Source organism: Miniopterus natalensis, chromosome 11 (genome assembly GCF_054644295.1).
Source record: "Miniopterus natalensis isolate mMinNat1 chromosome 11, mMinNat1.hap1, whole genome shotgun sequence".
Classification (NCBI taxonomy): Eukaryota; Metazoa; Chordata; class Mammalia; order Chiroptera; family Miniopteridae; genus Miniopterus; species Miniopterus natalensis.
The window spans coordinates 50,574,505-50,591,327 of NC_142091.1; the positions used below are offsets into that span (position 1 = coordinate 50,574,505).

The 16,823-nt window shown below is 50.3% G+C and overlaps 1 protein-coding gene across 1 annotated transcript in view; it reads right to left on the reverse strand.

The window, feature by feature from the left end:
• The window catches only part of PLEKHA7 (pleckstrin homology domain containing A7), a 75,656-nt gene that overhangs the window by 26,540 nt on the left and 32,293 nt on the right, over positions 1-16,823 (reverse strand). The window contains exons 8-10 of the mRNA XM_016225165.2: positions 11,117-11,639; positions 10,497-10,583; positions 7,800-7,853 (exon numbers count right to left, since the gene is read on the reverse strand). Coding sequence (XP_016080651.2) covers positions 7,800-7,853; positions 10,497-10,583; positions 11,117-11,639 — 664 coding nt within the window. The remainder of the gene's footprint in view (positions 1-7,799; positions 7,854-10,496; positions 10,584-11,116; positions 11,640-16,823) is intronic.

Genomic DNA, 16,823 nt, shown 5'->3' on the forward strand with positions numbered 1-16,823 from the left:
ACTCAAGCCCCGCCCCCATATGCCCAACCGTTCTATGCTCCCTCTCCCTGACAATCATCAGCAGCAAAGGTCAAGGTCAAAGGAGAATGCCTTCTCCATCCATGCCTTGGCCTGAGGACTGAGTCTGGCTGCAGACTGCGCCCTACCCCATTCCCATGCTCCCTTTGGTCACACAGTAGAGGGCAGGGAACACTGACTTATTTATCTTGGTAAAGTCAGCCCCAAGCATAAGGCCTGGCACACTGAAAGGTGCTCAGCAAAGGCTCACTGCATTGCAAGTAGGTCAAAGGGAAATACTTGTATGTCAGTGCTATAGAATTCCTGGAAAAATGGATCTCCAGCCAAATTCTGCTCTTCAAAGTGACGGATCATGTGTACATATACGTATACACACAGTCACAGAACATACTGACTACAGCAACAATACACAAACAAACAGGAGGAATGCTGGCCTCTGTAAGGGCAGAAGGAAAGAGGGAGGCAGTGGAACTAATCCTGGTAAACCACACACAGCTGAACTTCCCAGGCAGAACTTGGGCCTTTAAATTCAGGGGAACCCAGCAGGTGAGTATAGGAATCTTCTCTGAGCCAGAAACCTTCATCAATACAGAGGGCACCGAGCTGGTCTACCCTCCAAGGGGCTGACACTCGGCTGGTATCCCAGGAAGAAATGATTTTCAAAGTGAGATATGCTTTGGGGACTTTTCCTCCCAGCAAAACTCTTCCCCGCATTTTGCTGAAGCTTTTTACAGATGATATCTTTTCAATATTCAAATAGCAAGGCAGAGAATCTAATTGAGCAATGCCTTGTTTATCCAGCACCACCAGGAATTCTACACAAAAAGAGCATTTTGAGAAAGCCGAATCTTTTCTATTTTTTGGTAGAAAGCTTACTAAAAGTATGCCCTTCACTGCCTTCACAGAATGATAAATATATATTCAGCCTTTTTTGGGGGGGATGAATCAGTCATTATAAAAAATCAGTAATATAGAATTTCTTTGAAGCTTGTGTTTAGGGCTATTTGCCCCTTGATTAAATGCTCCCAAATTTCTGTGCTTTCATTTCTATTTTAGATTGACACATAACATTCCCTTTCTCTCTCAGGATATTAGCACTCCTTTTCAGAGAAGTAACTTTTTCTTGTCTCCTTTTAATGTGCTGCTCTTAATTAAGGTGCTACGAGTTAGGAATTCAAACTCAGACTGAGTCTCTTAGGATTAGAAACCCCACACAGGTGAAATACTTGCTGCTTTTCCCGTCTCCCTCCCTCTAGCTGGGTTTGGTGCCCTTCAAGGGAGATGCTCCCACACCTAGTGTCTCCCACAACTGAGGGCCTTAGTACATCAGATGAAATGCTCTGTCTCCCCTCACTAGATACTAACCTAATTAGGGTGACACTAACTGTGACCTATTTTCTCTGTATCCTCAAAGCCCAGCCAGGGCCCATCATGCTGAGGACATTCGGGAAACGTTTGCTTAGTGAGTCTGTGAATGTAACAAAACAAGGGGAGCTGCCTGTGCTCAGGGCCCGAGACCCCCTCCTATGGATAAAGACCACAGGCTTTAGAGCGGGGCTTTGTGATCATGTTTACACAGCCCCGGAGGCCCTTTAAACTTCTGAATTTAGCTCTGTTCCAGAGAGCCAGGCTACTAAGACACATCCACAAGTAATGTATTACATCTAACTTTCCTCTTAAAATCATGCTTTGTGTTAGTTATGTTTAAATTAACTGAAAACATCAACTATGGGTCCCCAGCATCACTGTCACCGGAAAAAGTGGAAGTGAGTGGGCACTTGTCCATTTGAAAGAGTGTCTGCATCAGAAAGGCACTGGAGGCCACCCAGACATCATACTCCCTCCACCACATCCCTGACACCTCTTCTCAGGGCTCAGGATGACTGGACATGGCACCTGCTCCCCACCCTGCAGTCTCCCTTGGAATGCGACAAAAGCTGGCCGTGTTTCAGGCAGTACTTCTGCATCAGTCAAAGGGCAGGTGGCAGGCCTCGTTTTGTTCTAGTCCAGCTCCAGACACCAACACCCTGCCCTGAAAAAGAGCGACCTTAATCCCAGGTCCACGGTGGAATCTGAGGACACCCCAGCTCCTCCAAGGTGACCAGGGAACTCATGCTCAACTACCCAGGCCATGCTGGTCTCTGTCTAGGTGGGGCCTCACCATGGAGGCAGATGAGCAACAATGGGAACATGACACAAGCTGGTAGCAAGCTGGGCAAGCCCCCCACCCTCACCCTCACCCTCACCCCTACGGCAGCACAAAAGATGGAGTCACAGGACAGCAGGGATGAGAAGCTCAGCCTGGTGCAGCAGCCAAAACGCTGACGGGAGCTTCAGTAGAAAAGAAACCGAAATGACTTGCAGGAAGCCGGGGGGGCAGTCAGGAGAGCCCCTGGTTAAGCAAGTGATGGAATCGGCACTGAGCCAGAAGCAATGGAATGGCCCCGCCTGGAGACACAGATCGGATCATCTTACGCTTCTCCTGGGCCGACAGCCCCGTGCTGACTTCTTCAGCACTTTGTAAAGCACGTTGATCAAAGGTTCATTATTTTTTATCTGTTCCAAACAGAAAGGTAAATACAACAAAATGTAACAGGTGAGACACTGAACAGCACTTGAAGGAGCCAGAATTTGGAGAACAGGCAAGGGGAACCTTAGGGAGGATGCTGCTGTGTGAGTCAGTGACAGGGACTCAGCCCTCCTGCGTGGCTTCCCAGCTCTTGGACCTTTCTGGAGTCCAGTTCCCTTGTCTGTAAAACGGGGGATAATCCACCCTGCCTGAAGGGTCTCTGCACAGGCTAGTTACATGAGCGGGCCCAGTTCAGTCCCACTTCATGCTGGGTCTGCCATGGAAGGCAAGAGGCAACTCTGCTTTCCCCACCGCCCTCCCTCGTCACATACGTTACTTCAGCGAGGCTCCCTCATCAGTCCTGCGGACCCCCGCCTCCACCCCTGTGCTGCATCCAAATAATTATGTCTCACCCACGATCCCGATGCTTGCAGCCGCTTTGAGGGAAGACTGTCCTCGCCCGCTAAGACACTGGACCTCAACCCTGGCTTGAGCCCTGTAATCACCCAGGAACCTTAATAAATACTGATGCCTGAGTCCCACTCTAAGAGACTCCAATGTAGTTGATTCTAATTCAGTGGAACCCCCCAGACCTGCAGTGATTTACCAAGCCCCCAGTGGTCCTGAAGCAGAGGGTGTCCCAGAGCACAACTTGAGAAACTTTGCTCCAGATGCTGACTTTGGAAACAGACCCCAAACAGAGAAGCCCTGATCTCGGGCTCCAACAGTCAGGAAGGGTCTGGAGGCCAGACATCTGGAGCCACTGGTGACATGTCCCTCACCAGGGACAAGAGCCTCTCTGAAGTTGACTGCAACCTACTCTACCTACAAAGGCCTCACCTGAGCAGTATGCAGACACCCTGCCCTCCGCCTCCCATCCCAGCTGTGCTTCATAGCTGCATAGAAACAGTTGAAGCTGTCAGCAACAGCAGACCCCCACACCCTCTCCTCGGACCTAGCCAGGGTATAGGGTCCTAAAGAGCAGAACTTCGATGCAAGTTCAGCCCTAGCCAGTTTGGCTCAGTGGTTAGAGTGTCGCCCGGGGACTGAAGGGTTGGATTCTGGCCAAGGGCACATACCTCGGTTGCAGGCTCAATCCCTGGCTCTGGTTGGCGTGTGAGCAGGAGGCAACCAATCAATATGTCTCTCTCACATTGATGTTTCTCTCTCTCTACCCACCCAACTTCCACTCTCTCTGAAAAGCAATGGAAAAAATATCCTCGGGTGAGGGTTAAAAAAAAAAGTATAGTTCAGCGGATATACCTTTAGGGTGGGTGAAGTACATGGTACACAGAAGAAAGAAGACAGGTGTGGAGTTAGTCAGTGGGTTCGAATCCCAGCCTTGCGACTTACAGCCATTACCTCCTTGAGACTTGGGTTCCCGATTGGTAAGGTGGGGATAATAATTCCTATTGCATGAGGATGCTGAGAGGATTAAGTGAGGTAAGAACACCAGGTGCCCTAACTGCCAGGCAGAAATAGATGCTTAATCAGTGTGGAGTCCTTTCCAATCTGGCACCAAGTAAAACGCCAGAGAAGTAATCGTTCCCAAAAAGAACATTAAACAGAGGTTCTTCTGAGACAGTGGAGTACACCCTTGTGGGATCACTGGGCACCGCATCAGGAATGCTCATCTCAGGAAGAAAAATCTCCAAAACATGGGGGGAAGCAAATACCACCAGCTGATTCTGGAAGCTGAGTGTCTGCTGATGGAGGGAATGGTTGGCTCTAGATCCTTAAGTCCATGGCCTTTGGGCAGAAACAAGGGGGACTCTAGGCCAATCTGGTGGAGATGGGGGGACCGTCTTTCTCCAGAGAGGCTTACCTCCTTACTCTCCCCACAAGGACCCAGGAGGAACCTCTCACAAGCTGGTGACAGTGGGGACTGTGCCTGTCACTACCTCCACGCCCAGGGCCCATTCAATTGTGTTCACAGAGGTCTTCGTCTCAGGGGCCCCAGCTGGGCTCAATATCAGCTCCTTTTTCTACCATGTCATAGAATCTCAAGAGCCAGTAGGCCTCGGGGTGCTCCTAACCCAGTCACTAATCCCACCCAGTGCTCCTCTGGCCTCAGCTGCACCCCAGTGATGATGGGGAGTCACCATGACCTGTGGTGGCCCTTTTAGAAAAGTATTTCTCCTACTAGTCTGAAACCTCTCTACTTGCAGCTAATCCTCACTTGTCTAATCCCCCGTTAGGGCCACAGAAGGCACCTGGTAATATTTCAGAGCTTTGTAAACTGTCTCTATGTCTTCCCTGAATCACCCTTACCTCGACCATTCTGCACTGAGGCTGTGCTAGCTGCTGCTATGTTTCTTGTTTCTGCCCAGCATGCCTTCCCAGTAGGGACCTCTCCTTACTCTACAGGGAGGCTACGCTGGGAGGAAATGAACCTGAATTTGCAGGTGGCCACCTTCCCTGGCCATGTGGAGGCAGCCTGCACACTAAGGAAAGCAGAACAGTGACATGGCCTGAGCCCCTGGAATGTATATTCCCTTTTTGGCTTAGTGGGTTGATGTGGATTTCAGACACCTGCAAACAAAAGCACCCCACCTATACAGTCCTCAGCCATGGTTCTTGCAGGTCCTCAGCACCTCTCCTTTGATTCCAGCCCTTCCCTCGTCTGGATCCTGAAATGAGACACCCATCTGGAACGCTGTAGCTAGTGGGGTCAGAGCAGAGCAGGCCCACTGCCTCCCTAATCTGGGCACCTGCCCCCTGGAGGCAGGCCAGGTGGTGCCAGCCTTTCTGGCAGCCATGCCAGACTGATGACTCACATGCAGCACAAGCCTCAGCATCCCTTCCCACACAGGCTGCTGGTACATTTATCTGGGAGACCAGTTCTCTGAGAGGAGCCTGCAACTGGAGCAACAGCCACAAGACCAGGGAAAGTCTGGTATCAACATAGCTGTTTTTCATGACAGTGACAACTTTCAATTACTAACGTTCCAGGCACATACAGCTCCTAGCAAATGAAACACCCCAAGGGTACACCTGGTTTCCATCACATCAAACACATTTCCTGGCATAATGACCCCAGCTCAGTTCATAAAAAACTTAATTCCTCTGGGCCCATGGTAGCAGAAGCAGCATTTTAAGAGCGTCTGGGAGGCAAGGTGATTAAGAGCAGGAGCTTCGGTCAGAGCAACACCCAAATACTGACTCCCAGTAACTACATATGGCTTTGAGAAAGTCACTCATCTCTCAGAGCTTCAGTCTACAATAAAACGATGCCACCACCATCTCCCTTCCAGGGCTGCTGCAGGCCTCGCAAACTTCATAGGAGTAAAACACAGTGGCCAGCATGCATTATACTCTCTATTGTTATTAAGCTTCTGTTCCAAGTCAGGACACACAGGAACCTCTGGCTATGCTCTACTATTCTGTGCCTCAGTTTCTCTCTAAATTCACTTTATCTTGAAATAAACCTGAGCGGGATCTTTCCTCCAGGACAACTGTGAGTTTCAGCTCTCCCATACAAATAGGAGTCAGAAGACAGATAGTCACACTCTTCTGGCTCAGGCACTTTATTAAGTTCCTCCTGCAACGTGCACCTGTGCTGGTGCTGGGCTAAGCCTCTGCCACAGGCTGAGGTACATGGATGCTCTACAAATCCTTCTGTGCCCACTGCATGGCCCCAGAACAGGGGTGAGAAGAAACAAAGCATGGTGACTGGCGGTCAGGAAGGCCTGGGATCAGGGATGTGGCAGCACACATGGGAGATGGAGGCTGGGGGCTGGTGGAGGCGTCCCCAGGTCAGGTGGGGATGATGGGCGTGGTGGAAGGACCCACCCTGTTCCATCATGGTGCAGGAGGATGGGCTGGGCTGCACATTTAGCCCACACTCTGTACCCTGAGGCATTACTGCGATATTTAGAATCCTCACTCACACTAGATAAACTAGAAAATGCCCTGGTTTTGAGAGAGCCCTGGTTTGCTCATGTCCAAAATCCAAGTCAGACTTTTATTCACTGCACCTTCCTTCCTGAAGCCTGGGACAGATGCTGGAACGTGAATGACCTACCTCCACCTCCCCTACCCTCACCCTGGCTCTCCTTGGCTCCCTCCATCCCCTTTCCTTTAATCTCAGCCAACCCACACCCTCTGGCTCGTCAAGGCTCCACACACATGCCACCTCCTCCAAAGGCCTTCCCAGCACTACAGCCCATAGTGATCCTCATTGTCTCAGCTCTGAGCACTGGGCCAGATCTTTCTAAATAAGTCTATTATTTGGTGATGTTTTCTTTCCCCAACCCAGACAGCCTCAATTTTACTCCTGCACCTCCCTTAGGCTTCTCCGGTGCTTGGTACACAGCAAGTGCTCATTAGATACAGAAGTTAACTAGTTGATTTCTAAACAGGCCTCAGTGTGGGGAGACTCCCCATCTGCTACCATAGTGCTTAATGTTCGTATCCCACTTTTACAAGGCTGGATGACAATCCCTGTGTTAAAAATCTCTCAAGCCAGGTACACCATGGACCGGAGGAGGCTTGCCCCTGTGGCAGTCACCTGGGTGCCCTCCCACAGCCCAGCACCCACATCTCACACCCGCAGTTAATTAAAGGTCACATGCCTTCAGTCTATTTCATGGCTCAGGCATAAGAAGTGCTTTTCACAGTGGGAGCTTTCAGAGAGCCCTGTGAATGCAACAATAGCAGCTCTTTCAGGGAGAATGCCTCTCAATTCCATGCTTTCTCGGGCTCTCTGTGCCACGGAGTCTGATTTAGAGCCTGGAGCTTTATCACCAGTGATCATCTCCCAAATGGAGATGGGAGATGACGGCATCCCTCAGAGCCACATAATTCTATGTGGAACCTTCTCTCCAGCAATGAACAATCCACCAACCTACTTGTGACCAAAAGCACACATCAGTGGTGCCCTATGAACCGAATTCACCCCCACCCCACCAGAGGCTGGAAGAAGCAACCAGTTATTATTTGGAAGACCTGTGGGTTCTAACGAAGGACAGGAGAGATCCGAATCTCGTGGCCTCATTCTATAAGACAGAGACCTTCCAGCAGAATTCACAAGAAACTGAGCCCAGAATCTGAGGCTGTGAGAAATCAAACTCTTCTGACAGCAGCCATCTCCATTCGGGACCCAGATTGGATCAGACCTGCACTGACTTTGGTTTGGGCTTGGCTACAATGGAGCTGACACTCTCAGAAAGGTGAGTGTCCAAGGGAAGCGAGACCCCCTGATGTTGCTCACCTTTAGGTCCAGGTATTCTAGGTCTTTCTTCAGCTGGAGGTAGGTATCATCAGCCTTCAAATGAAGCACAGAGAAACCAGTGATGAGCACCAAGGGTTTCCATAACTCAGGGCTTTATGAATCATTTACATTGCACAGCATCGGGGACAGGGACCGTAGCAGACCAACACATCCAGGGCCACAGAGGAAGCACAAATGTCTCGGTGCAGCTTGGAGCCCGCTTTCAGCATGGTGGATCTTGCAGGCCACTGTGAGGAAAGCTAGCTTGTCCTCTCATGAGCTGAGGGGACAGTTTGATGGCAAGGAGGGGGACAGCACACATCCCACTGGAAGGCTAGGACAGCAATGCAACTGAGGTAGAGGTGATCTCCTGAGGCAGAACCACAGAAGTTACCTGAAAGAGGACATGCTACAGCTGAGCTAGGGTCCCACTGATGACCAGTACTCCAAATTTTGTCACCAAACCTTAGCACTGGGTTATTCACATGCAAAAGCAATGACCCCATGACTGGTATGGATAAATGCCTGGAAGAGGCAGGGAGATGACCACGGTGGCCCAGGGAGATCCCCTTGTGACCTCAGGTTTCAGAACAATAAGCACCAGCAGCCACTGGGGGTTTCCTGGAAGTTTTGGCTTCCTTGTTCAGCATGGAGCCGGTGTGGCCACAGCAGCAGCTAGCTAAGGAAGGTCCAGTGTCAGACCTACCAGCTCATATCATCTCTGACAGTCTGTCGAGTTCTTCAGAATAATTACTAGGAAAAGTGAGAAAAAACTGCTTTCCTAGAACTTGTGCTTCCCATGGAATTGATCACGGAAGCTAACTGTAAGGCGGGGGGTTTGAACACTTAAGAAAAGCAGCCCAGGCACCACTTTCTCAGCAGACCAAGAGGCCTCCCAGCAAGCTGAGGTGAGCATGGCTGGGAAGGTGGTCCATTTATAGCTCTGATGTAAAACAAACACACAAATAAACAATGTGAGACATTCAGGCAGTGCTTTTAAGCATGAGAAGGCCTGACAGACCATTGCCAGGGACACTAGTGGCTTGTAAGATCTTATTTCTGTCCCTAAACTGTCCCCTTACCCACCCCTAGTTCCTTAATCAGCCCAGTCCCTATACACTTTCCACAGCAGTAAGGACAGAGCAATGCTATTAAATTATTAAGTTATTAATAAATTATTATTAAATAAGTGTTATTTTAAAATCACCCAAATTCACAACTTGGGGTTTTTATAAGTGTTCCCTTACATTCATCTTTCCAAATAAATTTCCTGAGTCCCTTAGGTCTAGCTAAAACAGGACAAGTAAGGAAGGTGACAATCCCGTTACCCTCATCTGTCTACTTCTGATGTCTGTGTAGTTCAGAGGGATCAGCCTCATCTGGACCAGCACCCTCTTTCAGCTGCTCCAGATGCTGGAGCGCGACTGCCTGGACAATCCCCAGGAGCCTGCCTGCAAAGCCCCATGTCCTGGAAAGTTTAGAACACTGTGACAGGCGCGCCCTGGGCTTTGGATATAACTGAGGGATCCTGGGCAAGTCACTTCCCCTTCTTGATCCGCTGTCTGCTGTGTGCTAATAATTCTTGTCCTACCTAACCTCTCCCAGGTTACTGTGAGGTTCACCGGGAAAAGGGATGAGAGGCTGCTCTGTCTTCTCCCTCCAGGCTGACACACACCTTTTGGCATCCCAGGAGTGCCCAAGATGGCAACAAGGACGACAGCCAGCACAGCCCCTTGGACATGACCACACACCAGCCTGCCAGTCACTACTCACAGCCAGAGAAGCCACCGTTGATGGCCCTCACACCACATGCAGCCTCCTCCCCCGAGCCCGGGCAGGGGCCCCACCACCGCGGCACAGTGTCCGGCAGTAGCATCCAGAAGCAAACAGGCGGGCAACGAGGGAGAGAGCCAGACAGCAAGTACAGACTAGAGCGTGGGCACGAGGAAACGCGGGCCAGCACATCACTCCCTCGCCCCGGGGTGGCCCCGGCCCCGAGAGCCCGCCGGCGCTGACCTGGCAGGTGGGAAAGGTCAGCTGGTGCTGCAGTAACTGGCCCACGGCGAAATTTCGCACACTGGCCAACTTGGCCTGGTGCCGCCGTAACCGGGTGACAAGCAGCGAGAGCTCCTCCAGCTGCAGGTGTGCAGACACATCACGAGGAAATTAGCCACCGCAGGAGCACGACGCTATAATTACTCTTCGCCCCGTGTCGGGACAGCACTGATGTCACACCGTTAGGTAATTACTGCATTAATTCTCTCATTAGGACAAATAAAGGCACTGGTAGGAAAGGGGCTGTAGGAAGTACTTTTTTCAGAAAACAGCAGCCAACAGTGCACCCTCACCCAGATTCACACTTTGAAGGCAGTTAACTAATCAAAGCAAAGACCAGGAGAGGAGCTAACGAGAGAAAAGCAAGTCGCTGGAAAACACTGCCTGAAAGAGAGGAAAAGCCCACATTCTCTCACTTCCCCCCAAGCTCTCTGTTGGATCTGGGAAGGACCCAGTGCTGGCTGGGTGACGCTGAGCAAGTCATTCGATTTCTCTGAGCCTCAACTTCCTCATCTCTAAAATGGCAGTTGCTAACTGCCCTTCAGACCACATGTGATTGGCTCAGGGGGGAAAAACAGATGAGATTAGCCCTTTGCAGGCTGTACTATATCATTTACCTGGAAAAGATGAAGCCCCACTTACCGATTTTCCGTGTAAACTGGGAGCACTAACAGTGTGGGTCATGTAACCCATGGAAGGCATGGAGCGTCGGTCCACGTGAGAGGAATTCTGCAGGTGGGGAGACAAGAAGTCACACTGAGGGCCGGGCAAGGGGGCCGGGCTGGGGCCAGAACCTCTGCCACTCACTGCCAGGGCAGCCTAGCTCAGGTGCTTCACCTCTGTAAAATGGGGATATACCCCTTTCTCACCAGGTTATAGCAATGACAAACTATGAAAGCTCCTTGACAAGTTAAAACTTAAGTTGGGTTATAATACATAATTAAACTAATGGAACACTGGCAGCTTTTCCTGCCATCCAAGCTGCAAGGAAGCAGACTTCTAGATGTGTGGCCCCATGTAAGTTACTCATTTCTTAATGCCATGAGAGTTCTCATCTTTGACATGGGCAAAATAACAGCACCTACTTCTAAGGGCTGTTGCAAAAATTAGAGTAAAGCCTTTAGCACTGCACATGACACCTAAAAGTACTGCCTAAGTGTTACCAATTACAGCAAATTGCTCAAATTTGTGTTCAAACCACGTGAGGCTCCCAGCGCCCTAATGTTGGACCCCAGCAGCAGGGAAGGACTCTGGAGTCTCACCTTGGTGGTATGGCCCCATGCCTTCCTGGGAGAACCACCCAGCGAGATGTCCACACTCCTCCTCTGGTCTGGTGGCTTCACAGTGACCCTCTCCGCTGGCGTGTGTGGCCGCCGGGGTGGGAAGACCCTCGGGGGTCCCGGGGGTGGGATGTCCGAGGGAGACGGAGGCACCGAGATGGAGCGGGGCACCTCCAGCATGCTCCTGCTCCGGCCCTGGTCGGTGAACTCTGGGGAGCCCGCAGAGATGGGCGCCGTGGGGCTGCCATGCCGGAACTGCTGGCGCTGCTGCCACTCGTAGAGCTGCCACACGGTGCCATCCCGGTGTGCCCGGCGCTCCTCACTTGACATTTTCAGGTGGCTGGCTCGATCCTGTGCATACTTGTAGTCACTTGGCAGGTTGCGGGGAGGTGGCGAGGAGCTCCCCGAGGGGTGCCGGGTGCTCCTGGGAAGAGTCTGGTAGTTTTCTGGGAAGGACAGGGACTGGCTGGGACCGTGGCGAGGAAGGGTCTGGTCCGGGGGCAGGCTGAAGAGAAAGGAGGGCAGGTAAGACAACCAGACCAACAAGGTTCAGCCAGGCTTCTAGAAACATGGCTAAGGACATGTACCAGGCATGAGTGAGCCTGGTAAGAACCCCAAAGGACAATCAAAGCAGACAGCCCAGACTTTTGTCTCTTGGCAGACATCCAGGACTCCAAAACTACTTTTCTCTGTCAGCCTTGGAGTGTCAACCCTCTACCAGGCTGCCCCCGCCCATCGCTCCAAGTGCAGCGTGATGAATCCTGCCTTCTCTCCCACTAGACCCCCGTCAGCTCTTCCGATGGGTGTGCCTATTTCTAGGAGGAACCTCACAATTCTCCAGCTTACAAGACTTTCCCTCTGCCCGGTATCCCAGCACCAAGTACTGCAGGTTCTTAATGGAAGCGGCTATACTGATTAACAACCACCCCCCAGCAACTCTGAGACCTTCCTCACTAGTTTCCACACTGCACACAGTCAAGTGCTCAGATCCAATCACTCCCGTGCTTCATAAACCTCAGTGGCTCCCCACTGCTTATGAAATAAAATCTAAACCCCTTAACCAGATCCTCATAGCTCTCTAGCATCTGATCTTGACCTACCTCAACTCCTGCTGTCTTTCCACTGCTCCTACTGGGGCAAGGACTGAGCTGGGGTGAGCCAGGCATCTCATGCCCAACAGGTAAGGAGGCCCTCCCACTCAGGGGCAGCCCCGTACTTACTGGAGCCTGAGAGCGAGAGCCTCACCCTAATCCTGTCCAGCCTCCTACACCCCTGGGCATCTTCTCACAGTGGAAAAAGCAGAGGCAGTCTGACCTGGAGTTGAATCCTAGCTCTAACATCCACTGGCTATGTGCCCCACTGCTCTGAGGCTCAGCTTCCTTACCTGGAACATGAGGACAGAATTACCTGCCTCATAAGGCTATTCTTGAGTCCATAAGAAGTGAGAGAATGCAGGCTCCATGCCTGATGCATAGAAGGGACTTCACCAGCGGTGCTCCCTTCCCAGCTCTCCTCATTCTCTTAATATTGTTCTTCCCTACCCTACCTACATGGGCTCCTCGGGGCCCTATTCACCCCAATCTCACCCATTCTCCAGGACACGGTCCCACGCCTCTTCCAGAGGCCTTCTGCAATGTCACAGCCCTTGGGGTCTTGCTCTGCTCTAACTTAGTCACAGTCTGGTCGGCAACTTTTCTGATGTCCTATATTGCCATAACCTTTTCACACTTAAAGACATCTCTTTCCCAGCCAAGCTGTAAATCCTTTCAGGGCAGGGATCTGAGAGATTGTCTGCAGTCTGAAAAAGTCTTGATACAAATACGCTAGCACATAAAAGCTGGATGCGACTGTGAAAACTACAACCGACCAGCCATCTTATTTTGTGAAAGAAAAATTCAGTCAAGGGCAAAGTACAGAGTTTTATGCAGCCTTAAAAGTCAAACCGGAGAGGTGCATGATGTTGTAAAAAGAGAACAGGCATTAGAATCAGATAGGCCTGGGCTGAAATCCTGACTCCGCCTTTATCTATCAATTTTATCTAACAAACTCCTATATAGTGCTGGCTACGAGCAAGGCAATGTTCTAAGTCAGTGCTACTCAAAGTGTGGTCTGTGAGCAGCAGCAGCAGCACCACCAGGTATGTTAGACAGGCAGGTTATCAGGTCCCACCCCAACCCGCAAGTCAGACACTCTGGGGGTGGGGTGCAGCCACCTGTGTTTTAACAAGACCTCAGGTGGCTAACATTATAACTGTTCTAATTGTTCTAAAACTCATCTCAATTGCTTCCTAACTGTATGTCCTCAGGGATCATTTTCGCCCACACTTTCCTTACTATAAAATGGGGACACTAAGAAGCACTTAACAGATTGTTGTAAGGATTAGGAATAGTTGCCATTCAAAAATGGTAGCTTTCTTCTCTCTTTTTAGTGTTACCTTTGCAATTACAAGAGGCAATGTTAAGATCTCTTCAACCTAGACGTGTCTAGTGTGTCTGTTTAGCTTGTCTCCTTGCCACCAGGTGGCAGGGTTTGCTACTGATTTCCCAGCGTCGGAGGGGACCATGTCTCTGAGGAAGAGGCAGTGCCTGAATCCTCTTAACAGCGGAGATGGCAGGAGCACAAACTAGGCTGCACCTTCCCCTGGGGAGCTTATGACTTTACTAACCATTGTTCACCCTTCCTGAAGCAAAATGCAAACTATGCAAAGCATGTCCTACCTGTGCTCCCACACCCCTTTGGTCTGGCTCTGCAGCCCACTGGTGCACCTACATGCCCCATGGTCAGTCCCCCACCGGGCAGTGCCCCAAAGCCCTTAGCTTGTCCGCTAGCCTGTGCCCTCTGGCTATGCACTGCCTGCCACTCCCTCCAAAGCTGGCCATTTGGAGGCAACCCCGAAGATCCCAGTGCAATGGTGAGCCCTGGCTCCAAAGGAAGGACCCAGGAGGTAGGTAGGGCTGTAAGACAGACAAAGATCACCCTGGGAGCAGGCAGGAGCTCCCCCAGCAGCTTAGTTCCTGACAGCAGATCCACCTGCTGGCCCCAACTCCAGCCTTAGCACGCCAAAGGGGTGCTTAAGGTCTCTTGCTCTCACAGCCTGCTCTGTGGCTATGGGGCCTCCCTGTTCCAAAAGGCACCAAACCAAACAGGATATTCTGATATGGCCACTACAGAATGGTCACATCAGAACACAGCATCAAATTTTATAACCAATTACTTATTCGGCAGATATCCCTCACCCTAACTTCCTTATCAATTGTGCAGGACTGTCACTTTCTACTCTGCTTCTCACTGTGATGTTTGAGTCCCTGATTCCACCCCCAACCTCTCCCATGCCTTCTTAATTTACAAGTGTGCATTAATTTAAACCCCAGGGCAAAGACAGAAGGCTAGAATTTCAGAACAATCCCTTAGAATGTGTTGATTCTAAGGGTACATCAGTCTGTCCCCCACAAACCATCATTCTAAAGGAATTTAATGATGTGAAATAAAATATATATCTCCAAGTACTGAAAGAACAGTTAGAAACAACTTCTTATATGGTCTAAAGCCACAAATATGAGATCCCAGTACAGCCCAAAAAAACCCTCCTTCCAATGTCCAACGTGCTCCATCTAATGAGATTAGCAAAGTCTAAATCATACACAAAACAGAGATATCCATCGTCTGTATCTTCAAATAGAGGGGGTTCCTTTATTGAGCAGCCAGATCGACTTATTACTTGACTGCAAGAGATTTCAAATATATCTTTAAGGAAAAAAGAAAAAAAAACAAACCTCTGGGAATGCAAGGCTCTGTCAGTCCTTTCAAGATACAAGTGAATGATCAGAGATGGAGCACTCTGCTTACTCCGAGACCAACAGCTCTGTTCTCAAAGGGTAGTCCATGCTCTGCCTTCAATTCCTCGCTTTTGCTTTTCAACCCACTGAGAAGTGCCTCTGCCACTAGACTGAAACTCCTCTCACCGCTTGCTCAGTGACCTCCAAGGTCAATGAACTGTTTTCATCCGCAGACCTGATGTCACCTTGCCCCTTAGATAAGAATGGCTGCAATTCCCACCTCACATCCTAGGGACAGTCCAGCACCTTCCCAGGCACCTCTTATCTCCTGATGTTGACATCTCATCCTTCAGCTCCTCAATGTGCACCCCTACCCCCAAATACAGACCACTGTGTATAGCAGGATAATGCGGGTTTGTGGGCTGCCAGGAACAGTCATGTAGAGACATTTCACAGTGAATAACCTATAACTGCATAGCAGTCACACGGCTTTGGGAAGTCCTTTCTGCGCCCCTGCCTCTTCCCGACAATACCCTCTGAGCCCCCATTCTCAGTGACAGTGCCAGGCAGGCCAGGCTGCTGTTGAAAGTCCACCAATGGCCTTCACAGACCTTCAGGATTAAATCCAAACTCCTAATCAGGAAACACAGGCTCATGAGGGTGAAACCCCTGCCTTTCCCATTTGCCCCTGCCTCTGGTTTCTCCTGCTCTTATGTCCCCTAGCCAGCTCCACACTGACTTCAGTTCCTAAGAGTTACATGTAAGAGGAAACGGCTAACTTAGCATGAGTTTCCCTTTGACCACACTGTCTTCTCTGCAGGATCCCTCTTCCGCTGCTAACTTCTAAGTGTTGTGCCGATTGCCTCCAATTAGCACGTCCAAACAGCCCTCAGACCTCACCACCACCATCCATACCCAGCTGTCTACCTGACATCTCCCCTTGGATATGTGAGAGGTTTCTCAAACTTATATGTCCAACATAGAAACCCTGATTCCCCCCCAAACTTGTTTCTAAGCCTTCCCCATATTAGAACTGCCCAGTTATTCAAGTTAAAATTCTAGGGATCCTCGTTTCTCCCCTTCTCTCATCCTGCGCATCCCATTCACTGACAAGCTTTGCTTTTAAGCCTCCAAAGTGTACCTCCAATCTTTTTTTCTGTATCCATTGTCACCATTCTCGACCACAACAGCAGCCTCCTCCCAGGCACTTAACTTCTTTGTGAATTATTAATCACATTACATCATTTACCTGCTTAAAACCTGCCAGTGGTTCCCCCTTGCTTTTTCAAATAAAATCCAAATTCCTTACATTAATATGAGGAGCTACGTGATACAACCCTAGCTTTCCAGCCTCATTCGGCAGGAAGGTCACTTAAAACCACCTAGTCCAACACCAAGAATAGCAGCTCCCCTCCCCTGTGTCCTTCAGCAGCAGCTTCTGTTTTCAATAAGACACAAAATGTGAACAAACAGAATGGACACCTGGTCACTCCCAGGTGGGAATGGGAAAGTATCTTGGCTACAACACAAAAGGCCTTCCTCCTCGTGTCTGTCCCACAACAATGTCCACCAGTTGCTTAGGGGGGTTCCACTGTGATTTCTCCACCATCTACCCTCACACTGCCCAACTGGACCAGATTAAAGAGGTTACACAACCCACACATGCACACCAGACCCACACACCGGAAAATAGGCCTAGGCTATTCCCCTAGGAGCACTGCTGCCTCCAGAGCCAACAGGGTGCAAAGTATGAGGCTCAGAAACAGGGAAAGTGAAGTGTGGCATTTTAGCTCATGTCTATCAGGCCTGTGGGAGACTTGGTCTGAGCTCTGACACTTTCACCGCGGCCCTTCCAGCCTGTGGGGAGCTTTCTGAATGCACCATGGCCTTGGTATCACCTCTCCAGTAGGTGG